The sequence below is a fragment of the Osmia lignaria genome, chromosome 8 (assembly GCF_051020975.1).
Source record: "Osmia lignaria lignaria isolate PbOS001 chromosome 8, iyOsmLign1, whole genome shotgun sequence".
NCBI lineage: Eukaryota > Metazoa > Arthropoda > Insecta > Hymenoptera > Megachilidae > Osmia > Osmia lignaria.
Genome location: NC_135039.1, coordinates 9,779,778 through 9,807,114, shown reverse-complemented (window position 1 = coordinate 9,807,114; position 27,337 = coordinate 9,779,778). Strand labels below are relative to the sequence as shown.

Here is a 27,337-nt window from a genome sequence, read left to right as displayed (position 1 = left end):
GATATAATCTCAAATGCATTACGAATGATCGACTCAGCTCTGATCACCTACCTGTATTATTAACCCTTGCCGATGAGTCTGGCCCTGCCGGCCTGGACAGAATCACCAACTGGGATACATTCTCCCACCTGACAGACAGATTTCAAATCAAGTCGCATCTTCATTCGACTAACGATATCGATGAATCTGTCCGAAACTTAACCTCCTTTCTACATGCCTGTCACAGCAGAGCATCTACACAGTTTGACAATTCCGTCACAAGGCACTTACATCTGGTGACTGACAACGAATTACTGTCGTTGATCAGACAGAGACGTCGTTTCAGACGGTTTGCTCAAAGATATGGCGGGGCCCAATTCTCTGGTCTAATCAAAGACCTAACAACGGCAATTAAAAGGAGAATTTCTGTCCTTCGTCACCTTAATTGGGTGAACATATTGGCATCCTTCAAAAAAACCGATCCTACCTTCTGGGCGACTTTCCGATCCATCAATTCCGACAAAAAAGCTAATGTTCTTCCTCCTCTTAGCACCGTCTCGACCACTGTCTGCTCGGACAGGGATAAAGTTGAAGCATTGGGTAAAAATTTCATGGATATCCACACCAAAGCGTTTCAGTTGCCGTCCCCTAATGCTCAGAGGGTTGATGATTTCATTTCCGAACTGGGTCTCGACCAGGGGGGTCCTATTTGGCAGGGTGGCTTCTCTTCAACCTCCATTGCTAAAATAATAGCCGGCTTGAAAAACAAAATATCATCGAGACCGGATCGCATTACTGTACCTATGTTGAAGCATGCCTCAAATAAAGTCATCTGTCACCTTAGGATACTTTCCCTCGGTGTGGAAAGTGGCCAAGGTTGTCCCTATTCACAAACCGGGTAGGCCTCGAAATTTAGTCTCCAGCTTTAGACCAATCAGCTTTCTCTCCGTTCTGGGTAAAGTCTTTGAGAGGTGTATTTTTGACATACTTTTAAAACGCCTGAATGACAAGGTCACGATCATTGAACAGCAGTTCGGCTGTAGGAGAAATCACTCCACAATCCGACAGGTCAGCACAGTCTATCACTTGCAGTCTCAATGTTCGGCGTTGTAGAGGAATGATCTTACTTGATTTGGTCAAGGCGTTTGATACGGTTTGGCACAATGCGCTACTTTACAAGTTGCATCGGATGGGCTTTGATCATGGCACTATATACAGGCGTACCTGAGTCACAGACTGATGTCAGTCTACTACCGAGGTTCAAGCTTACGCTCGTACCATGTGCTCGCTGGCGTCCCTGCGGGCTCGAACCTAGGTCCTTTACTTTTTATTCTTTACATCAATGACATACCGTCCACCTTTAATTGCCTTCTCGCGTTATTCGCAGATGACACTGCAATTCTTTCCTCCCCCTCACAGTTATCTACACTCGTCACACGGCTGTAAAATTATCTAAATCCCATTCTGGACTTCTTTAAGGCTTGGTAGTTAGTCATAAATCCTGATAAAACGGAATCCATCCTGTTCATCCGGCGTTCCAAGCTGAGCACTGGCAGACGAAACACTGCGCTTACTATTGAAAACCATATCATACCATGGTCATCTGAAGTCCGCTACTTAGGGGATGTCCTGGACCAACGATTAAACTGGATGGCAGCGGTTAATGACCGCATCATTAAAACGATCAAAGTGATTGGCTTCTTAACTCCTCACATTTGTCATAAATCCCCCCTCCAAGTGTCAATCAGGCTAAATATTTATAAGATGTGCATTAGGCCGGTTTTAACCTATGGTGCGCAAATCTGGTGGAACCTCATATCCAGGAGTACTCAAAAAAATGTCAGATCGTTCAAAACAAAATCCTAAAGATGATTCTAAATAAACCGCGGCGCTTCTCCATCGTAGCTCGGCATGATATGTCATCTATGCCAACTCTTGGTGAATACATTACTAATATGATCGCCAACTATAACGTTAATGATCATCCAAACCCCTTGGTTAGTTCCACTCTTTCCTTCCATAGGGATGCCATACCCTTCAAAATTAAGGTTCCGTTTCCAATGATGAGGATGTAGCTTTGGCAACTTACATCCATGTTTGTTTTAGATTCGTTTAAAACTTTGTACTGATACTTGCGTTTGGCTGTTATATCACGTGCGCAACTCGGCAGTACATGGTGCACTCGTCCATGCACCCCTCTATAATAACTATCCTTAAACTAACTTTTACTTTTGTTTATCTAATCATGTTCTGTTTAGCTTCAGGTTTGCGGTTTTTTTGAAAATTTTTCCACACACTTCACCTTGCCGTAAAATCACCTTATGTCGGTAACATCACGTTTCTATGTGTTCTGTCGGTGAGAGGGCCTTCGCTCTCAGGTACGACAAATGAGAAATGATTGAGACGGCGCAGCGGGACGACGCTAATCAACCATTTCTCTATTCATTGCTAAAAATTAAAAAAAAATAAACTCCTTCGTTTAAAAATTTTTGAATATTTAACTTTAGGTTAATAATCTTGTATATGTTTTGTAAATTTCGGTATAAGACTAGCTAGATATGCGCATGGACAGATGCCAAAATAAAGTATAAAAATTTTCATTTGTTGAAAATATATAATTCCTCTTCTCCTGTTTTATTAAATTTTTTTTAATATTAATGTAATGTATACAATAGTCTTGTATATGTTTTGTAAGTTTGGGTTTAAGGCTGGCCAGATATTCGCATGGAAAGGTGCTAAAATAGAGTATAAAAATTTTCATTTACTTAAAAAATATAATTCCTCTCCTTCTTTTTTACAACATTTTTTTAATGTTCTCTAGTTTATACAGAAACAAAAAAAAGATTGGGTGCAACAAGTTTTTCTGGGTATTGATCATTTTTAGGATAAATCTGCTGGACTCTATAGTCCTTTTTAGATAAAATTTGAAATGATCGTTTTGTATATACATAGAATATATAATCACTCGCAAACTCAATACGAGGTTTAACTAATTTTTGTAAAAATATGACCTTGGCAATTCTCAGAATTATAATAATTTCAGAGATTTCCTCCAAGATTTTCCTGTTTTTCAATCTTTAAAGAATAACGATATCCTTGAAGGAATATTTGTTGTGTCTGGCACGTACAATGTCTATAGATATAAACGAGCGTTAATGGGTCAACGTCATACGGTAAAGAGACGCTTATGCACTGGAAAACCTGTAACTTCAGTTACTTACACTCCTCGAAGTAACAGTGAGCGCGGTTACGATAAATATTCGGGCAGATACCGAGACAGACTTCCGCATTCTCCTGAACCCAGCCCTGACCACAGAATTCGAAAGATGCGTGTACTGCTCTCGCTCGGTATACGCTTACCTCTGATCGTGTTATTAAACGGGTTCCGATGCATATCTCGTTCATTATCAGCTGATGATAATTATAAACATAGGGTCAACTTGTTCTAGTATGTAATACTTGTTTTATGCACATGCAGGGCCGCCCCTAGGAATTTTGTCCCCCGCCCCAAATAAAATTGTTACAGTGTGTCTTAATAAATTCTAAATAATACTATTAGTTAATAAAAATTCATAAGTTAATGAAAAATAATTATAAAATATATATTTTGCTGAAGTTAAAAAAAAAGAAATAAAATGATTAAAATATATTAATTCCCTAAATTTTGTTAAAAACGTACTTAGATTTATATTATCAACAAAAATAATTTATTGAAGGAATATAGGAAAGACAAGAGGTTAAAAGAAAAACAGAAAATTATTGTGACATAATAATCTTATAAGTATTTTTCAAAATGTACTTAAGTTTATGATATTATTAATAGAAATAATTTATTCGAGAAAAGTACCTCTAAGGAACAGTTAAAAAATCATTTAGATTTATTTTACTATCTTTTTGTCAATGATTTACTATATTTAAATTTCGTATAATTTAGATAAATTTTACCGCTCCCTAAAATTTCTTGTCCCGTTCAAGTGCACGTGGTGCACTGTCGGTTGGACCGGCCCTATGCACAGGGCCGGCTTACGATTAGATAACAAGCTAAGGCGCAATTCGAAAAGAGCGCCAAAATATAAAATTCTTTTTTTTTATTCTCGACATGAAAAGTGAATTACTTTCTATTGAGCTTTCCCTCTCTTTATATTACTCATTGACCAAAGCAAAAACCAAAATATTAGAAAAGAAAGAAAGAAATAGGTTATCATTTTTTTTATAAATTTTTTAAATGAATATTAGTGATTAATACAATTGAATTATTTTCTGTAAAGCGAGATCCCTTTACTTAAGCATCAAAAAACATAAATTTAGATAAAATGCTGAGTAGCATTTTTCGACACAAGAGGGCGCAAAATATAGAAAATAATTCGCTTTGAAAAAGGCCTTAAGCCGGCCCTGCCTGTGCATATTTGATTTACTTATGACGGTTACAAAGGCAGTATACTAGGAGAATCGCTGCTCATAATTTTCATTGTTGAAATCAAATTCAATTATAATATCATTCATTGAGAAGAATGGAAGATATTAGGTAACAAATATAGCAATTAAATATTAATTTGATTGTAAATAGAAACAGAATTTTTGTTCTTAATTCAATAATTTCCAACACTGCTATTTGCAGTAGGCTCTCGTAATATTGTCACCTTCACACGGATTATTAAGTATACTTAAGTTCCACTTATCTTTCCTCGCTCCTCCATTCAAATGAGAGTTACGAAGTGTACAGCCCCGTCAGCGGCAATATAACGAGAGTCAACTGTATTCTTAACAGTAACTAAATGACAATTTGTTTTTAATGCAATTACTGTCTAACGAAATCTGATTGGTCGTGCCCTACTTCAGCTCCCACGTGCTTTTGACCGCGACGTATTATTGGTCGAAGCGGTCACGTGTTCTAATAGGCTCACGTAAAACTGCAGGGCCGAAGATGTGTGCGCGGTACCCCCTCTTACCCCTGTGCCATCTCACTTAAACTGATACAGAGCCCTTATTCCGTAATTATTAATGATACAAAAAACTGTTGATATGGAAATTGCATGGAAAAAGGGGCCTATGTTTTGGCCGAAGTGAAAAATCCTTTGCATTATTAGTTTAAGAGATGGTCAAGTTTTGTTTTTTTAATGGAACCGTATATTTTTTTCATGTAATAGTGCTTCTCAAAACGAATTCATTAAGCTTTAATGTATACACTCGATTTTAATTAGCTTTCAAGATATAACGCTTACAAATTTCTCGATTTTCAGTAGATACGTCTCGGTTGAGTGGCAAGTCGTAAAAGCGGCCCTATTGTACTATAATCTGTTAGACATAAGCGCGGTAGCGAAAGAAGAGAGGGGAGGCATCTGTACAATATAGACGCGAGCGCGGCGGAACGAGGGATTATCTTATAATTCTGTTTTACGATTTATGAGTGAGCGAGTTACGATTTTGCTTTTTACGTTTTGGGAGAAATAAAAATGGTTGTGTGTTAAAATACTTGGACTGTGTTTTAAGGAGGTGAAGCCCCTCCGCCTTTATCCTTATAACCTCCCTTGACATAAATATTGGTTCTAATCCTCGTACACAGATGATAATGTAGATCTGTACGAAAGGCCGATTAGCGGTTGTCGGTCAGCTGTTTCGATCCCGTGGCCGGAGAATCGAGAAACGGTCAGTTCGATGAAAGAAAAGATGGACAAAACGTTCCAGGCTGGTTCCGTTAGTTCGACCAGTCGAGTCGAGAAGCAAGAAGAAGAATAAGAAGAGGAACGAGGAGGGAACGGGATTCAGATATCGTTGCTTTACCATTCGTCCATTCCTTGCATTTTCCGAATATTTTTCACACTTTCAATCGCATCGTTCCACGCTATTTGTCGAAAATTCGCCGTCTATTCTTATTTCTCCTTGTTCCACGTATTGAAATCTTTCTCTTCTGCCCGGTTGCTTTTTTATCCCGCCGCGAATCGTTCAGGAATTCTCTCGACCAGTACTTCGAGGAAAACAAACACGTTCAACGAGTTTACTTTTTTTTTTTAACGTCACAGAGAAACTTCTATGTTGATACGTGCAATTTAGATTATTGGTTTCTCTTAAGCTATTCACTGGTTGATCGACTGACCAACATTCTGTGTGTAGTAGTTTGTTGAGAGATATTTTATATTAAATGGGTTACTTCTGGGAAGTGTAAGATTTATTCATACAATTTGTCTTAACCTCAAAGGGTTACGATGAAGAATTGACTGCTTGGCAATGATAGTACAACTCAAAAAATGTAAACTTCATAGCAGTGCTTTTTAAAATTTATACATTTTGTATAATGGTAATTGGTACATTTGTATGTGGTAATTGTTTACTATTTAGTTGGTATCTTCGATTTTTCTTTTTCAAATTTCAATATTATTTCAATAAATTGGGTCAATCGTGACCCAAACTTATAAAATATAGGTGTATAAGGGTATTAACCGAAAAGTAAATGTATAATTTTTAAACGAAAGAAGAATTGTAAAATTTAGAAAATGCAAAATTAAATTAAAATTGGGGCTCTCTTCATGGTCCGCCAGGCGAGAATTAAGAAAGTGAAACTTTATTAGAAAAAGTTGTTTCGCAAACAATTCTATCAATAAGTTCTTTTCATTTTAGATTAAATCCAGACCCAAACCTAACCTAAAACTGACGATTTGAATGCAAATGAAGTGATACGAAATAAACAACAAATAGATCAAAAATGTTCATATAAGAAATGGAGAATAAATAATAAAAAATGAGATTTGATAATCATCTAGGTCACTATTAGTGTCTACTTCATTGCTTGTACTTGGTAGTTTCTCAATTAGTTAACTTTAGGTTAAGTTTAGGTTAGGTTGCGGCTAAACGCCCCCAGCCAATTGCAGCTATTCAAAATACAGTCGTCTCATTTTGTAAATTTAAATTTACGCTGTGATATTTTGTATATTCAATATAATATTGATATAATTCAAAATTAAAAAATTTTTTCTGTGAAATTCTCGATTATATTGGATTCATAATATGGGTCACCGATAACTGCTGCATTCAACGTGTTAATGACTATCTTCTTATCGTATTGGTGTCAAGATCCATAGAAGTAGGTGTGTCAGTTTATTCATGTATAAATTTAATGCTTCAGTAAACTCATAATAATTTGTTCATTAGTGCACACGTAAGTTATCTATAAATAAAGGAATTCTTAAAGAAACTACATATTATACAGTAACATAAATCACATATCTATGAATATTTAACATTATATACGGAATTGAAATCCAAAGTTTATAAATTTATTAAAATCAAATATCTAATATTTTCAATTCAATTAATAATAATAATCTATTAATCAATTTTCCTACTTTCATCAAATATTATTTAAATATACAATTTTTTCAATTTTCAATGTCTAGCGGAACTCACTGAACCAGCAATATAAGGAGGGGCAATATAGCGAGAGTTAATTGTATAAATAACATTCAGCATGCTTTCGGTAACTTATACTGTGTTTTCTTTGTCTCCTTTCCAGCTTTATGTCTGTCGTTTGAATAATTTTGTAATATGATTATGTAATACAGTAATTATGTAATTGATCGTTGAACATTTTTGAATGTAATTTTCTAATAATTCGTTACCAAATTTTTCTAAAAATATTTTTTTCCTAATTTTTATTAAGCGACCATTTCCTCCCATAACATTTTTTGTAATTCATTTTATAAATGTATTGGATGTAGTGGTATCAATGTATTGCATGGAAAATAGTAACAACCAATGTATGGTATATTTATTACACGTGTATTCTCTTACTCGTATCGAGTACACAGAGTATCCTATGTGAATCATTCAAACAGTGTTTGAAATATTTCTCATACCGGTAAAAATGTAGCAGATGTTTAGGTGTTTGGTCTCACATGGGACACCCGGTATACATCTACATAATAGACCCTATTAAATAGGGCGTAATTGGGTAAGGGACAGGGTGATCCCTTCCCCCTATGTGAACTGCCCCCCTTGTCATTCTAAAATTTTAACATTTCAAAATTTCAGAATTTTAGAATTCCAGCATTTCAGAATTTCAACATTTCAAAATTTCAGAATTTTAGAATTCCAGTATTTCAGAATTTCAACATTTTAGAATTCCAGTATTTCAGAATTTCAGAATTTTAGAATTCCAGTATTTCAGAATTTCAACATTTCAAAATTTCAGAATTTTAGAATTCTGGAAATTAGAATCTTAGAATTTTAGAATGGGTTAATTTTTGGACCTATGTTGATTAGACACTTTTTGCTCTACTCAGTGAGTATTATAAGCCCTATAAGTATCGAACACTATTTATTTATCACCCTGTATAAATTATATAACCTCTACCTACATCACCATTTTCCATTAGGAACCTACCATGCTCGGTACTGTACATCTACGCCACTTTGCATGGCGGTGTAATACAGTAGACTCTCATTATATTGTCGCCGAGAAGACTCTAGAGTGGAAAATTTGTGAAGTTTCGAAGCTCTTATTTGAAAGGGGGAGGGAAGATAGAAACGTATCATTTTCATAAATTATATTAGTGGAATAGTGGCGCTAGTATGCTTTAAAATCCATATGAATATCAAGTCACTCGCGTGGCAATATAACGAGAGTCTACTCTACATGATATTATCTGATTTGTAATTATTCTATATATGGAAAATACTGTTATATTGAAAAAGATTTCTCACTATCTCAGCACAGTACCTTGAGTCATTATTTTGCTGAAAAATAAAAGTATTAGTCATATACGTTCATAATTGCGTGCATAAGGTAAATTTGTATTATTGAGGATTTCTCTATACCAGTGGTTTTCAACCTTTTTTATCATACGGCACATTTCTACTCACTGCCAAAGCTGGAGGCACATGGGGGGGGGGTCATTACTTTACAGAGCAAAAAGATAGTAGACATTTTTGTTATCCTGGAGGCTTTATAAAAAAAGAATTGCATAATATAACAAATACAAAACAATAAATTTATAAAACATAACAATAACCTAATATAGCATCTAACATGCGAAAATAAAATAAATTGAAGTTTAAAATAAAATAATGAAATATATAAAGTAAGTTTAAATAATGCATAATTCTTTTTTAGTGTAATTGTATTTAATATATATCTGAGCTTGGTGTTATTTTAGAACGTCTTTTTTACGTGGCCGAATTTCTAATTTTATAATAGGAAAGGCAAAAATTTCCATCATTCCTAATGTGTTAAAACTATTTTAAACATACTCCTAGACAATTTTTTCAACTCCTGGGTTGAAACTGTCTGCTCTCTACTAAAAACGATTCATAATTCTTTAAAATGCATTGTTTTAAACCTTCGCCAATTTGAGGAAATGAAAATTGAATTTTCTAATTTTTCAGAATTAATAATAAACATTGATTTTTTACAGAATTATACTCGTTCTTTGAACAGAAAATCTATCACTCGTCTTCTGATGGTTCGAGCGCTGATTTTTATCTCAATACTGAAAAGCGATCTCTTTCGTTTAAACGGTGGATCTGGCGATTCATTTTCGAAGCAGTTTTTCACGGTTTCTGCTTTTCGGTCGTTTACAACATCCGCTGCTCTTTATAAATTTCTACCATGCTTGCTTACACGCAGTTTCTGATTTATTAATAATGGTCGCTATTTCTGCAAACTTCTTGTTTTGCTTCCGTAGCAGCACGGGTTGCACGACCAGATTGCTTCAACGATTTTGTATCCAAATATCGTCCCCTTTATGCCAGATCCATGAATGTGTAAATGAATGAATGTTTCATCGCTGGGTTAAAGTGCGTGTTAAATGTTTTATTTTCGTTCGTAACTTCAAAATTTGAAATTTGATAAATATTTACGCAGAGAGTTTCACTTCGACATTAAATAATAGTACTTAACCCTTGAACAGTGGAGCCTGGGTCAACCGTGACCCAAATACAAGGGTATTAATCTAAAATTAATTCACAATTCTTTAATAAAAGGGTTTCATATTTTGGAAGAATAATTTTGAAAGAAACAGCATAAAATTTAAAAAATGAAAATAATATGAAATACAAAATTGAATTAAACTTGTGTCTCTCTTCATGGTCCGCCATCCGAGGGTTGAAGGCCTTATTGTCGACAGGTATTGCAAAACTACAAATCGTGTAAACAGTGCAATAGATAGGGAAAGTTTGAAACCCTTTATATAGATTTTATAATTTTCCTTGTTAATCTGTATTAATAAACATAGAAATTAATTCGGTGCCTTTAATATTGCACTTTCTTAGTTACTATTTTAAATTCGAATATTTTCCCGCGGTTTTGTGAATTTGAAAAATGGCGCGAGAATATGATATCGATAACGATAAATTTAATAACTATAGTTACTATAACTTCTTAAAAATAAGCCATCAATTAAAAAAAAGTAAAGCCACCGAATTATAATTACAAAAAAAAAATTTGGGAACCATGGGATTTGAACCGGGGACCTTTAGATTGCGAGTCAAGCGTTTTAACGCGGAGCTAAAATATGTGTCAGTTTGTCATACTTCTTAATGTAAGGGGTAATTAGCTTTAATTGTTAACATCTTTTAAACAATTAGCCACCTGCCATTAAAAGGGGGTACAGGTGTGTTAAGCTCGACAAGCTCTACAAGGTGGCAAAGTTTCATTAATAAGTGAGCGTTACACTTTGGTAGTTCCCCTCACTAGTAAATCCTTTACAACAGCGGTTCTCAACTAGAAGTACACGTATCATTAATGGTACCGAAGTGCAGCAGAGTGGTTCGTAGATAAATAGTGCGATATACAGTATAACAATTTTAAACTGTCGAACATGGTAGACATAGGTGTAGACTAATATAAAAGCGAGTACCCTATATAGGGGGTGGATTGGCCACTAAATGAAATTCTAATTTCAAAATTAAATTAATTTTGTTTAAAAATATAAATTTTACAATCAGAAAAAAATGAAGTCGATTGCTTTTATGTAATTCAAAAATGATATCAAGCAGTAAAAATTTGGGAAAACTTCCGGATGGCCCCATCACCCCAGGACAACCAAACTTCGGATTTATAGTAATTGAGGGACGAGAAATCGAATGAGACCATTTTCAGAACTGGCAAAGAAACCGTTCTCAAGATATACAGGGTATTCTAAAAGTGCGGAAACTCCCCATTCGATTTCTCGTCCCTCAATTACTATAAATCCGAAGTTTGGTTGTCCTGGGGTGATGGGGCCTTTCGGAAGTATACCCAAAAATTTCAAAGTTTTTAAATGTTAAAATTAGTACTTTTCTCCTTAATTAGAAAATATCAAATCAAATCTAAATTCAATGTTTATGGATAAGAAATGAAAGTTGAATTTTCACTTTATGTCTGTCATATAGGTACTTCATCAATTTTCTAAATCTTATCTATTATTTAATTTTAATTAAAAAAGAAAAGCATTTGGGGCTTGATGGACCATTTGCTTCTGAATCCAGCAAAATCTTAATTTCAAAAAGAACGCTGTGATGTTGAAAGATTCAACAATTAAAAAAATTTCTCAAAACCTTTTATTATTATTTATAACATAAAATCTGCTTGTTAGATTATTAATTAGTAAAGAAATACTAAAAATTATAATAAAAAACTATTGTGATCATAACACCCCCTAGTAGTAGCCATGTTACTCTCCTCAGGGGGTGTAATGGCCAAAAATGACATTTTCTACACTGTCATTAAAATTACAAAATTAATAAAATTATGTACAAAGGACAAGTTGAAATAAGATGGATTAAAAAAAATTGAAGGGATTCTAATTCCCATAAATTTCTATATTATCTACCAATCTACAAGAATTTTACTCGACCCCAAGAAGAATCAACGAAATGGCGAAATGGGGACATCCTGGCATAATAATAGTGATTGCAACTGCAGATTCGCGTCGTCTGCTCGTCTATTAATAAATTTGGAAGAGGACCATCTATTTTGGAAACGATAAGTTCGTCCGAACTGACTTGTCTCTGTTCGATCAACATTGTTACGTTTGGTCGCATTCTTTTGCAAGTATGTAAGAAAATTAATGTTTCTCTAAAAACTTTCCAAGAAACTCCATTAATTCACGCCAAAACCGAGACAGGAACAAAAAAAAGGGGACAAAAGCAATTTGAATTATTATTCATGTTTCTATTTAGAGAGAGAAAAGGAAAAGTAATAAATGATTGATCTTCTTATGTAAGAATAGTAAATTATTCTTTGCTGGTATTCTTTCTATGATTATTGTGGTTTCTTCTTGTGAAACTGTTAGTTTTGTATTAACCCTTTTATTCCGCGGATGACGGACCATGGAGAAAACCCCAGTCTTAATTTAATTTCGTACTTCATATTATTTTAATTTTCTAAATTTTATACTGTTCCTTTAAAAATGATTCTTTTTCCTTTCCTTTGAAAATTATATATTTAATTTTAGGATAATATCCCTGTATACGTTGATATAATTGTCATAAATAACACTTAAGGTGTTCTTAAATTCTATTACAATGGGACTCTCGTTATATTGCCACATGAGGGATTTGACCTTCACACAGATTTTCAAGCATAATAGTGTCACTCTTCCATCATCATAACCCACGAAAATAATACATTACCATCTCCCTTTCGCTCCTCAAAATGAGAGCTTGGAAGCTTGACAATTTTCCGCCCTTACAGATCCGTCCAGAACGATATATTGAGAATCTACTGTATTATCATTGGCATAACTGGATAAGGGACAGGGTGACCCTTCCCCCCTTGTGAACTGGTCCCCTTGCTATTCTAAAATTTTAACATTCAACAATTTCAGAATTTCAAAATGTTAGAATTCAAAAATTTTAGAATTTTAGAATTCCAGTATTTCAGAATTTTAACATTCAAAAATTTCAGAATTTCAGAATGTTAGAATTCAAAAATTTTAGAATTTTAGAATTCCAGTATTTCAGAATTTTAACATTCAAAAATTTCAGAATTTCTAAATGTTAGAATTCAAAAATGTTAGAATTTTAGAATTCCAGAATTTTAATATTAAAAAATTTCAGAATTTTAACGTTCCAAAATTCTGGAATTTTAGAAGTTCAAAATTCCAAGATTCTGGAATTTTAGGAGTTCAAAATTCCAGAATTTCAAAATTTTTATTTTACAAAATTCCAGAATTTTGAAGCTTCAATTTTACAAACATTTCAAAGTTTCTGAGGGAACTGGTCCACCTTTCAAAAAATCCTAGTTACGTCAACGATTATATATCATGTTTAATCTTATCTGCAATACATCCGGTTTAAATGCATACATGCTCTTGTTTCTCTAAGTAGAGTAAGCTATACTAATTTTGGCACTGCACTAATCGTTGGCATTTGAATTTAGCAAGGGTTCATAAGAATTACATATTGCATTCATAATAGTTCAATTGATAACATTAACAAAGAAAGAAAATATAAATACGTGCTTTTGTTATATTTGTTAACAATTTTAAACATTGTTTGTCAAATTAATATATAATTATTATGTATCAATTATTGACACACATTTTTTTTTTTAATTAATAATCATCATTTTGTATTTGTTATTTCATATATTTTTGCTATAATGGTATTAAATAACTTTTTAGCCAATTTATATTTTTTAAATCTAAATTATTTAGTTCTAACAACAAATATTACTTATTTAAAACTTATATACTAAATTATACACTTTTTCAAAAATTCATTGTAGCGTAATGGATAAGTATCGGGATTACTAATCCAAGATTTGCGAGTTCAAATCTCGTAAAATGTATAACATTTTTAGAAGACGTATGTAACATTTTTCTGACATATTAAACGTAAAATTCCATAAAAAATAATTTTATATAATACTATTTTCAAATACATTTGAATATGATCTCTCTGTCGTTCAAAAATCATTGACCATGAAACTGGTTGGATTATGAGTAATTATAATTACCCATGTAAATGTAATGCCATGCAGTTCAATCAGAAACCTGTTTGAACTCTGTTATCCACGCACACATGGGGAAGAAAATTAACATGGAAGAGTGAAGACAGTCATTGCATATGCGGGTCAGCTTTTAGCGTAAACGGGTTTATATTTCGCTGCTGCTTGCTGAAAGACACGCTAACTGACTAACGGGATACGTGTCGAACAACGTGACAAAAATTGTGTCTTTCTAAAACAGATAATAATGCTAGCCTTTGTACATTGAAGCTAATTTAAAAAAGTAATTAATAATGATAATTGAACGTTACCGTGAATATATGTACAAATAAACAATCTTTATAAATAGATTATAGATAAAAAGTAACAAGAATATGCAACTCCTCTATAAATTTACAAGTCTCTCAATTTTAGACAATTAAGTTTTTAACTATATTACATTTAATTTGTTAGTTCTAATATTTTATTTTTAACACATTGTTAAATTTTAATAATATTTTTAAAATGTTGATTTCTATTGTTTCATAATTTTTTTTTTAGTGAAAATAGTACTATTGATATTTTCAATTGGACAAAGTATTAAATATATTCAAAAATATTTTTATAATCATATTGAAAAATAATTCAGTCATAAGGTATTATAATTAACAAACTAAAGACAGCTGTGTTAAAACAATAATTATTTCTTAAGCTGAAACAATTGTTGAGTATTTTAATAAAAATTTCCTGGAAAAACATTATTAGTGGTTCAAGTATGCTTTTTCTTGTATTATTATCTATTTGTAAAAAAACAAAGTTTTCCTAGGTTTTTAAATTCTACTTTTTGTCCTCTACAACGTTACCAAAACATAAGAAAAGTATTTGTAGACTGACTCATCTAGATAAGTGGCTTTATTTTTGACGCTAATAAACTCATCACACGCTTATCTTATATTTCGGAATCGTGTCTGCAAATACCAGTAATGAGTCATGGAAAATAGTGATAAATTTTATAAAATGAAACCAATGCACTTCCTCGTTTACAAATCGAACTATTAAATGAGCAATTTTATATTTACATATAAAATATTACTATGTTACGTTAATTTGAGTCACTCTGTCATCATAAATGGAAAATTGAAAAACATATTAATTTCGTTCAAGGTATTGTATGTTTGTCCACCAATTTCTCCCCAATTATTAAATCAATTAAATTAGAAAAATCAGAATCATAGTATATACAATAACTCAAATGGAATTTTAATAAAGATGTATAATTTAATATAATATGGCTCTGCCTTTACTTTAACCCTTGGGTGGATTAATAAATAAAGCAAAATGGAAAAGTATGATTTAGTAAAGTATATTCCACCTGGTTAGGGATATGCAATATGCAGAATCTCGAAATTCGGGTACAGTCGGGAAAAGTCGGACGAGATCGGGTGAGCTACCGACTCAACCCGATCCTGTCCGATTTTTTCCGACTGGACCCAATCAACCTGTCAAACGATTATTATAAATATTTAATGAGAAATCGAGGCGAAATATTAAAAGCATCTGACACTGATGACATTAATAACAATATAAATTATTTTTTTTGCAAATTTCTTAATGAATGAAATTAAAATATTAGATTGGCAGGAACATTCTATCACTTTCAAAGTTCTTTCTGATATCAAAGGATAAGACTTGCTCTAAATTCAGCATAAATGACCTTGTTGATGGATGGAAGAAAGTCATAAAAAACAGTGATCAGTATCTCATTAATTATAAACAATTAAACTTTCCATAAAACAATTAAAATTTCTCCAAGATAACAAAACTGTTTTGCTCAGCTAATACATTTTACCATGTTTATTTTTCTTACCCATGATATTATTTTTTTGCAAGTATCAAGAAATATTTTCAGTAAAACAAAAAAGAAAAAAACTGGTCAAAATTCAAATTGGTTTTCTAGTTAATGTACATAGGTGTTTAAAAGTCGAACGGTATCTTTGCAATTCTCGTTTCATCTTCTTTCATGGAGCTCGACTCCAGTGAGATATCGTCTGTTGAGAAGGTCGGTGTACCTCTCACCTTCGTACGGACAACCGTTCCGCAAATAGTCTCTAAGAAGCTTACGTAATAGGCGTATGCACGATTTCCATCGTTGCCACCCATCCTGAATTACGAATTACAATCTTTGATTTCTGTTCTCATGCAGTCGTCCTTTGGAACAATATTTTTATTGATTAAACTACGTCGTGCAGATCGAAATCGAGTGGGACGATATTGTCGTTCGATAAACGGAGAAACTAACCTAGTAAGGCGTGGCGGGAAATTGATCAAGGTTTAAATAGAAAAACTTAGTAACAGTATAGAAAACATAATTTTCCAATTATTACCTTGACTATCAGTACTTAATCGGAAAATTGATCATTATAGATTATTTTTTTCTCTATAAAATAATATTTCATTTATATAAGACTTAGAACTAAAGGGACGCAAGTGATACTTTCGATATTTTTGAATTCAGAAGAGAAGTAGATAAAAATGGATAGTTTGAATAACAGAGCGTGGGTCAATTGTGACCCAAACTTATCAAACATATACAAGAATATTAATCTAAAGTTAAATAGAGTTCCATATATTAGAAGAATAATTTTTAAAGGGACAGTGACCCCAGATCAAAATTGGGGCCCTCTCCATGGTCCGTCGTCCAAGGGTTGAGGGTCATACAGGAAATCAGAAGCGTCATACATACACTTGATAAAAATTAAAAAATTAAACTTTGGGACAAAATGAAATATTTGAAATAATTTTTTATTTTTCTAATCTATGAAGTCATATCTTTTTTACTGTTCGAAAAATATTAATTTATTCCCCTTAATTGATAGTAAATATTAATTGAATTATACCAAATTTATTTATTTCTTAACTTTTGATGAAAAAGTGTATATGATACTGATAACAAATATATTAATTAATTATATTGGCACAGTTGTTGATTACCAAAAACAATTTTTATTGTAAAATGTTATTAAATAAAATTAAATAAATAAGCAACATTTTTCTTGAAACAATTCATAGGTTGTATAAATGTTGCAAAATTTCTTTTAATAGAATTTTCTGTGGTGCATAAATATTCAGGGTACGATATTACTTCATATAAAAGTATGAATGGTACTTACATACCTTATGGAAATTGGTCACGGTGGATCGTGGATTTTAGCGTTGGTAGATAACAGGTGTCGGAAGGAAAGGTACAAGCCGAAGAGGTAACATTCACAACGTGAAATTTCTCCGCGGTCGATAGCTATTGTTTCGTCACTAGACAGACATCCTTTCGTAATGTCACGCCTTATTGCGCGGGACGATAGAACGATGCTACTTCACATGTGACTGCAACGAACGTCTACGGATGAAATATTATCTCATAGACTTGCTATACTTTTACATTATTCAAATAAACTACGTAGAATTTAACACTAGATTGCCGGAGCGAGTCAATTTGACTCATTTACGATTTTATTTCTATATAACATAGAAAAACTTAAATAATTTTTTTAAAAATATATGCTGGTTTCTAATAGATTTATGAAATGTATACAAATACTCATTCCTTCCCCTCCCACTCCTTAGTTCCAAAAATCCATATGTGCTATACCTATTTTGACGGATCTGTTTGTCTGGCAATCTAGTGTTAACAAACAGTTCAAAGCTTTCGGTTTAGAATTCAGACTACATATAGTATCCTGGAGTTTTATATGATGTAATATTATTCTAAGTGATTCAAACTTTTTTTAAACCTTGAAATTTACAGTTTAAAATTAAACAATTTTTTAAAAATAATATATAATACCATGAAATTTTTGTATTTTTTTAACATTTGTAATTATTCTTAGAATGTTCTTTAGATACGTTTTATTATAGAACTTAACAACACTTAGATTATTATAAAAATACATATATATAAGAAAGTCTTTAGGATAACAAAATAAACCATATTTTTGTATTATAAGAAATAAAGAATGGAATTAAATAAAGTTAATCAGAAAGCGAAACCACGCAGTAATCCATCTTCTGTAACGTATAAAGAGGAACTCTTCAGCGCCATCTTTAAATTTATTTAAATCTAACAATTATAAATTTTGTTTTACATAATATTGAAAATTTTCAGTATATTCAGAAACTAGCAGTATATGATCAAATAAATAAAAAAAAAATAGGAATACATATTGTCCCACAGAGGATAGGAAACATTTATTGAGATCAACGCTGGATTAATAGGCAATCGGGGGGGGGGGCTACAATTCCGGGCCCCTCTTTTCAGGGAGCCCCCTTCTAAACCTTCTATTTACTATGTTAAAAAATATACAATGTACTTTTCTACTATTGTCCTTTTGCTTCATGATTAAATGTTACTTAATTTCAATTTTTAAATCAAGTGTACAAACCAAGGGGGCTCTCGAAGGTTTAGTAGCCCCTGAGTCCCAGGGTCAAAAAAAGTATATAAATTTTTGCAATAAAAAAATATTTGTTATTGTTTAATATAGCATTTCTTTTCAAAATTAAAAATAGTATTTTAATAGTATTTTAAAAATTGATTGTAATAAATAAAATATTTTATTTTCACAATTATACGTATGATTTACAATAAAATTAATTATTTACTATTTTAAATAATATTTTATCTAGCATCGGTAACATGACAGTAAACATGGCGATAAAACGAGACTATCGAATTTTATTACCGTTTCGTTTTTCAACGTGGCAGCAATGCAAAATGTGTATATTAACTAATGCTCTTTACACTTTGCACATCTGTGTACTACTGTTTCATGACGTAACTTAATTACATGCTCAGGTATAACGAGGCAGCTCTAAAGATCGTTTACTGTTCCAACTAAAGTGCCAATAGATTATGAACCGAAGAATATTTATTTTATTAATATTAACAGTCGCTATCAAATATTTATGGTATTTTAAAATTTATTTTTATTTATTGTATTAGGAACAATATATATTAATATAATTATAAGAGTAATAATAATAACATACCTTATAGGCAGGGCCGCATCAAGGTCTTTTTTAAAGCGAGCTATTTTCCATTTTTCACGCCCTCCTATTATCCCCACTTCCCCCTCCAAACATAAATAAGGTTAAGGAAAAATTAAAGAATTAAAACGCGATATTCCATCCCTTTATTATAATTTAATTATATTAATCACTAATTTGCCTTTTAAAAATTTATTTAAAATAAAATTATAACCTATTTCTTTCTTTCTTTTCTAATGTTTTGATCTTTGCTTTGGTTAATGAGTAATATAAAGAGGGGGAAATTTGAATGAAAACCAATTCACTTTGCCTGTCTCTGAGAATAAAAAAAAGTGTTAGGTTAGGGTCACCAAAAGATGGTTCTTTTTATTTTTGTTACTAAATAGTTGGCTCTGCCTGCTTTCCCCCCTTCTTTCGGTGAGAGTAAAAATGTTCATTATCCGCTACGTAGTTTTTTTCGAATAATGGAAACAAAACAAAAAGTTTATTTTGCGTTCTTTCAATATGTAAGGTTTAACATTTCATAATAAACAAATTAATAAATCTAAGAAAAAGAATTTTATATTTTGGCGCTCTTTTCGAATTGCGCCTGAAGCTATTGCCTCATTAGCTCGTTATCTAAGCTGACCCTGTGCACAGGGCCGGTGCAACCGACAGTGAACCATGTGCATTTGCACGGGACGACAAATTTTGGGGCACGGGCCTGCTTACAGATATGGCTCCCCTTCAACGAATCGTTGGAATTTTAAATACATTTTTGGCTTCCAGAAATCAAGGTAATTTAACAAAAAAAAAAAAAGAAAATATTGATCGAATTGAGGTTGAGATACAAAAAACTCCTTTTCCGAAGTTGGTTAAAAAATTAAAAATGTTTTTAAAGATGGGCTTAAAAGGGATTAAAATATTCACCAAAATAGGTGACTCCCCCTCTGACAGAGTTGCACATAACTATTACTTTATTGATATTTATATGAATGAGTACAATAATTCGTAAAATTAATTTATAAATTAACATAATAAAATAAAGGATAATTGAAAGAAAAGTAACGTGTACAATATCAATCATAGTGTCCGTTCGTCTAGTGTATTTTGTAATTTCAAATAAATTATTGATAAATTAACATAATAAAATAAAGGATAATTGAAAGAAAAGTAACGTGTACAATATCAATCATAGTGTCCGTTCGTCTAGTGTATTTTGTAATTTCAAATAAATTATTGAAATTCTAAATTATTGAATATTCGAAAGCTTTTATCAGATGATTATGTTAATTACTTTAACGCTTTTATTAAATAATTAGATTTATGACATTTGCTGCGGTTAAACTTGGACTCCAAAGTCAGTGCTTTTTCACTAGACGAACGGACACTATGATTGATATTGTACATGTGTGCCACACCGCTCTTTATCGCCATGATAGAGTAACCAATCAAAAATTAAAAAGGGTGGCCAACTTAATAATAATACATGGCCTATAGGGATCTCGTGCCAACACCCTCCCCCCACATACACACTTTGAAAACAGTATTCACCTTTTCAGAGTAAATATTAGCAGCTATAAAGTAATATATACCTAATATTTTTATAAGAACTTCATTATAGCAATATTTCTTCAAAATCAGTGATTGATATTTTGATGCGTTTCCTTGTCAGTCAGTTTGAGAAAATAAAGACGTGATTTTTATTACAATATCTGAAAGCAATGTCGAGGACATCGTTCAAAACAGCGCACAGTATCGTAAACAGTGAAGCATTTTTATCAATATGAGTCAAAGAAACGCGGCTCTTCTTCTTATCAGTCGATAACGAACTATAGTTCAAAGGCTTTGTCTTTTCTATTGTTATAGTTTGTGTTGATTTTGCACTCGTTCCACGATCAGCTTATGTATATCGTAGCTACTTGATATCCTTAGATATTCCAACGAAACTTTATCATTGTATTCTATGAATAATAATAAACAAACGTTGTTATAAATATAAGGTAAATGTCGTCTGAAATTTCAATAAAAAATTTAGACGTAGATATAAAATTTTATTTTTCTTTAATGTAATTGTAATTATTTGTGTTAATGTTCTCCTGTCTTATAACAAATAAATTAACACTAGAACCACCCACGTTCGATGCACAGTTATTTTTAAGTTGAAAAAATGTAGATTACTAAATAGATAAAAGATGAAACATAATTTTTCAACAACATAGATTTTAACAAAAACACCTTGATAAAATTTATAATTTAAAATAAGAAACTGGAAACCAGTCATTTTTACCCCTTTGGTAGTTTTAGTGTTAAACAAAGTCAATAAATAACAAAGAATAAAAATGAATTAAACAAAGTCTAGGTAAATACTTAAAATTATTTGGGTTTGATAACTTTCCGAATTACCCAATTAAAATATCAATTAACCCTTCAATGGCGAAGTAAAAGTCAGCCTTGACCCAAATTTACAAAACCTACGCATGAATATTGAACACACTTCCGCTATAGGAAGCGAAAATCCCTAGGCTGCAACTAGCGCCACTTCTTGTTAGTTGTAGTGTTACTAAGCGTCTAGTATGCACGCAGTTATAATTCATTTGATAAGTTTATTCCTTTTTTCTTTTTTGTATTCATGACTATGTATAAACTATTATACTCTTTTCTATTATGTGTCATGAGACATCCTTAAATATACATATTAATACTATGTAATTATCATTTGTAAAGCAACGTTTATTCCACCATACCCATCACAAATATTAACCTAAAGTTCAATGTATAATTTCACCAATTTCATATATTGGAATATTAATTTAAAAAAAAAACAGTGTCAAATTTCGATAATGAAAATTATATGGGGCTCCCTCCATGGTCCGCCATCCGAGGGTTAATAAAGTAGCAATATAAGCATGGTATAATAACACTTCATTACTCTCTTCGTTATTTCTGAAACGAGGAAATGTGTCAATGAAAACCCATCATCGATGATTACGTGCTTATGACAGTAAATACAAATGAAATGAGTCGATGAAAACTGTCGATGATTTCAGCGAGTCGATAAATGCATAGTGTGATTGAATCGCGGTATCTGTGAAATAGTCTTGATGAAATAATTGTCGGTGATCTCAGGGTAACTCATCGCGAATATCAACGCTACTTGTTGACAACGTTTGTATTTGCAATTACTAATTTCATACCGTGTTAAAGTTTAAACGTAGTGGATAATTGATTAAACACAGAAAACTTACAATTAATAACAAGCAAAATTATCATAGTAATAGGAAGATAATAACTTTTCATAGAAAACGAAAGTATTGCGTATACGATATTTGCGTTCTATGTTAAAATACAGAAAGCTCTTGCTACATTACCACTCTTTATATTGTTGATTGAGATAAGTCTCCTTTACATGGACTTTCGTGTTTTAGAATTTTAGTAGTCAAACGTTGCATAGAAAAAGCTCTTTCTACAGGGTGTCCCAGAACTGGGGTAGGACCCGTGGAGGAATGATTGCTGAGGTCATTCTAAACAACTTTTTCCTTTGCCAAAATATTGATTAAGGCTTCGTTTTTGAGTTATTAACGAAAAACACTGGCCAATCAGAGCGCGCCTTTAGCGCGGGGCGAACCGCAAGAGTGTTGGGTATGCTCTGCGTTCAAACCGTGGTCATGATCAAGTGCAATGGCACCACGTCGGTGTAATAGGATTCGTTGTTCATGAGCAACTAATAATTCGATACTATTACTCCTTTATTTTTTTAATTCATTATTCGATACAAGTTTTGCCCAACAAATCCTATTATACCGACGTGGTGCCAATGCACTTAATCACGACCACGACACAGTATAGGAAAGAACAGTAGGCTCCCTCCGTGTCGGCACCTTTGATCTAATGACTAATAGATCGCCATATTGCTGGTTGTGCGCGGGCTCTAATTTGAAAAGCACTCGGTATAATCAAAAAGAGATTTCGTAATAGAATACCATAGAAAGACTATTAAATATCTACTCTTAATTAAAATACACATTTTATTGAAATCTCTGTACAATACAATTATTATATACAACAATTATTCAATTAATAAAGTCCTAATAAATTATATACAAATGTATAATGTATACAGCATATCTTAGACATTAATAAACAACCCATAAAGTGGTAATATTTTGATAAAACAATGATGATAATAATAATAATGTCTATATCTAAAATGTACAGAAACTTTAGGTAAATATCATTTGACAAATATAAAATATAGGGTGTCCCAGAACGCCTGTTACTGCTGTCACTGCTTGCACTTTGGCACCCTTTGAAGGAACAACGGTATCTACCTCTTTCACTCATGTTTTATATCTGTGTATAAAATTTACTGAATTTTATCGCAACAGGAATGTTTTAGAAGTAACGGAGGTTAAAATGCAAGAAACTATTATCATATATACCGCAGTTCACCAGAGTCCATAACTGCGAAAAAACCAGTTTTCGTTCTTTCGTTCGCATCTCCGCCCTGATTGGCGATACTCACAAACGAAGTAGAAAGCGATTAGCGGAGACCTCGCTGCGTTCCCTAACCATCTTCCAACCTGCGCGTCGCGGTTATGAACTCTGGTGAACTGCGGTATACATATATTCACAGCCGTCATATTGTTGGTTGTGCGATTCGGTCATGCGCGAGCGACAATTATTAGTACGCTTTTAGGCAGAGTGATCCTACGGTTCTTTCCTATACTGTGACCACGGCTTGAACGCAGAACATACCCAACACTCTTGCGGTTCGGCTGGGAGTAAAGGCGCGCTCTGATTGGTCAGTGTTTTTCGTTAATAATTCGAAAAATTTTGGCAAAGAAAAAAGTTGTTTAGAATGACCTCAGCAATCATCCCTCCACGGGTCCTACCCCAGTTCTGCTACACCTTGTATATTGCCAATTTCAAGAATTTTTCATTTTTTCAGTTTCGTAATCGACAATATAACAAGAGCTTACTGTATTGAATAAATTATTAATTAAATATTAAAAAGCGGTACCAATTGATCTCGCGATAAGGCCAATAATTTTCTGCGATTTTTTCTCCGTTGAGCCTGTCATCTTAAGATGTCATTCGTTCATTGCATTCATCAGATATGTCATAAATCGATTGAAAAATTTGTGAGCGATACCACTCTGATAGTCAAGCACCACATGGTCCTCTTTATATCGCCAAATTCAATATTTTTTCATTTTTATAGCGTTTGCTGTCTGTGGCAATATAATAAGTGTCTACTATAGTGAAAGGAGCACGTATCGCTTCGATAGCCAAGCTTCACATAGGTGCTCTTTTTATATCGCCAATTCCGAAATTTGTTCATGTTTATAGCGGTTGCTGTCCGTGGCAATATAATGAGAGTCAACTATAGTGAAAGGAACACGTATCGCTTCGATAGCCAAGGTTCACATAGGTGCTCTTTTTATATCGCCAATTCCGAAATTTGTTCGTGTTTATAGCGGTTGCTGTCTGTGGCAATATAACAAGAGTCAACTATAGTGAAAAGAACACGTATCGCTTCGATAGCCAAGCTTCACATAGGTGCTCTGTTTATATCGCCAAATTCAACATTTTTCCGTGTTTATAGCGTTTGCCATCCATGGCAATATAATGAGAGTCAACTATAGTGAAAGGAACACGTATCGCTTCGATAGCCAAGCTTCACATAGGTGCTCTTTTTATATCGCCAATTCCGAAATTTGTTCGTGTTTATAGCGGTTGCTGTCTGTGGCAATATAACAAGAGTCAACTATAGTGAAAAGAACACGTATCGCTTCGATAGCCAAGCTTCACATAGGTGCTCTTTTTATATCGCCAATTCCGAAATTTGTTCGTGTTTATAGCGGTTGCTGTCCGTGGCAATATAACGAGAGTCTACTGTAATTAAAATATTTGAAACTATTGAATTCTGTAAAAAATGAATTGATTCTGAATAATAGTTTTGTGTAAAAAGTTTACTGAATTTAAACCTTATTTAAACCTCCATTATTTTGTCCAACCTCTATGTACATACAAATATGTTTCTTTGGTGTATACTAAGAAATGATCCATTAACATAAATTAAAAATAAATAATCAAAAAATTGTCAACTAAAAATTATTCAGCTTTTACGAAAAAATACGTTAAGTATATTCTTTCGAAGTTATTCAGTAACGATGTTCCGTGCAGCATGTAGGATAGAAACGACAAAGTAATGGTGACGTTGCTATAATTTACTGTTTATTACGCTTACTGCTGAACAAAGGGTGAACGCCAACTAGTATTTTGTTACGAATTGGAAGTCACGTTGAAGCGTAACGATACTTTTGTACGTACACATAAAGCACGACGTGACTGTGGCATTTCGACGACGAATCTCTCGTGGCTATATGCAAAAAGCTTCCATGTAGAACGTGTATTAATTATACATCTGCAACGGCAGTTTGTTGACTATAAATAACAGTAAACCGTTGCATGCTAACGAAAGTCTCGAGCGTTCAATAGGATTCATCTTTTAAGAGGTCTTCAGACGATCAATGTACAGGGTATTAAAAAAAAGTTTTCAAAATTCAAATGGCATTTACAGCATACCATTTATTGGTATCATTCATTATTGCCATGATTTAACACTAGAACTACCGATGTTTGATGCACACTTATTTTTAAGTTGAAAATGATGTAAATTATTAAAATAGATAAAGGATGGAACATAATTTTTCAACAACATAGATTTCAACAAAAATACCTCGATAAGATTTATAATTTAAAATAAGAAACTGAAAACCAGTCATTTTGACCCCTCTGATAGTTAGTGTTAAAAAAGTCTGAATAAACGTAGGTCGAAAACTCAACCGTTTCCGAGATATTGTTAATTATTTTTAATACTGAAATACAGCACTTATGCTACATTAATTTAAAGTTTAAAACTTAATTAAAATGATTGTACAGGGTACATATGATTTTTCAGGCATCTACTATAACGTAATATAAAATCCTTATAATTCAAAACGCAAAACTAAAAATTTTTAAATTTCTAAATTGTAAATTTCAAATTTTTACATTTCTGAATTCCAAATTTCTAAATTGTAAATTTTTACATTTCTAAATTGTAAATTTCAAATTTCAGAGCTTAAAATTTGAATTGAAAAATTATATTATTTTTTTCTGAATTACTTTGAATATTAATATCATCGACATTAAAATTTCGAAAATTCCTGCTACCCCTATATTGCTATTTTCTCTAATTGTAAGAAAGCCTGATTTGATCACAATTATATGCATTAAATCTAAAAAATTTTGAAGTAAACACTGTTTCTTTGTGTATTGTCATAGCCAAGGGGTTAACAGTGATAAATTTTGATTAATAACTATTTTTAAAATATATTGTTATAAATTGCTAAAAAAGCTGCATACTATTAAAGTGTGCGTCTAGTATCAATCTTTTATCAGTATCATTAGTACAAAGTAACTGTTCGTTAGTTAGAATGATGAATCAGAGTGAAATTCGTGTATTGTGCAGTGTTACATTTATGGTTGCAGTTTCTTCAAAATCTGGGCAAGGTGGACAGAACTGCGGACGATATATTCGACGAGCATCTGCAGAACTTCATGAGGCAACAGAATGCCGCGAACAGACTGCAAAAGGAGTTTAACAATTACATCAGATGCGTTCGAGGTAAGCCGAATAACAATGCATTCGAAGGAACGAGTTGTAAACAAATGCAACAAGCTGCATAGCTGTTTGAATGGGTATCTAGAAGGGGTATGTGTATAGTACAATTTTAGAGACAAAAGGACTTGCCTCGTATGATTTAATTTATGACTTTTGAAAAACACAGAAAAGTGTATACTACATTACCTACGAGTTAATATTCTAGAGGGTTCATTAATACTAAAACTACCGACGTTTGATGCACACTACGCCATTGGATAGATCACGAAAAATCGAAGCGAAAAGTTCTGTAGCATTTTTCGATGGGATCAGTAGTTTAGCCACATTTCGTTGTTAAAAATTGACCAATCAGCGCGCAGCTTGAGTGGCAAGACGCGCGGAATAGACTCTTCTGCCGCCGTACCGGCGAGCCCATAGACATATGAAAATATAGACCGAGCATAACTGCTACTTTAGGCTAGGGGGGATCTGATATTCGGGGCGAGTAAGGTACTCGTCTGACATCGACTTACTCCGGCAAGACTCGGTAGTATTCGGCTCATATTTCACATGTATGTATGCATATGTATGTATGTATACACTGAGTTGCATTGAACTTGTCGCAGTGAAGTTGGCCACGCATTCACTCATCGACGCGGCGTGATACGTAGTCAATTTGTAGCCAACTTCACTGCGACAAGTTCAATGCAATCATCGTACGGATGCGAAAAGCCGAACATACCCGAGTCTGCGCTTACGAAAATAGTCGAAGTCAGATGAATTCCCCC

The 27,337-nt window shown here is 32.8% G+C and overlaps 1 protein-coding gene across 7 annotated transcripts in view; it reads left to right on the top strand.

Annotated features, from left to right (window-relative positions):
- Positions 1-27,337, top strand: part of Amph (amphiphysin) — a 90,291-nt gene that overhangs the window by 46,669 nt on the left and 16,285 nt on the right. For all 7 annotated transcript variants that reach the window (XM_034334689.2, XM_034334685.2, XM_034334690.2 and 4 more), the window contains exon 2: positions 26,438-26,573. In XM_034334689.2, coding sequence (XP_034190580.1) covers positions 26,438-26,573 — 136 coding nt within the window. The remainder of the gene's footprint in view (positions 1-26,437; positions 26,574-27,337) is intronic.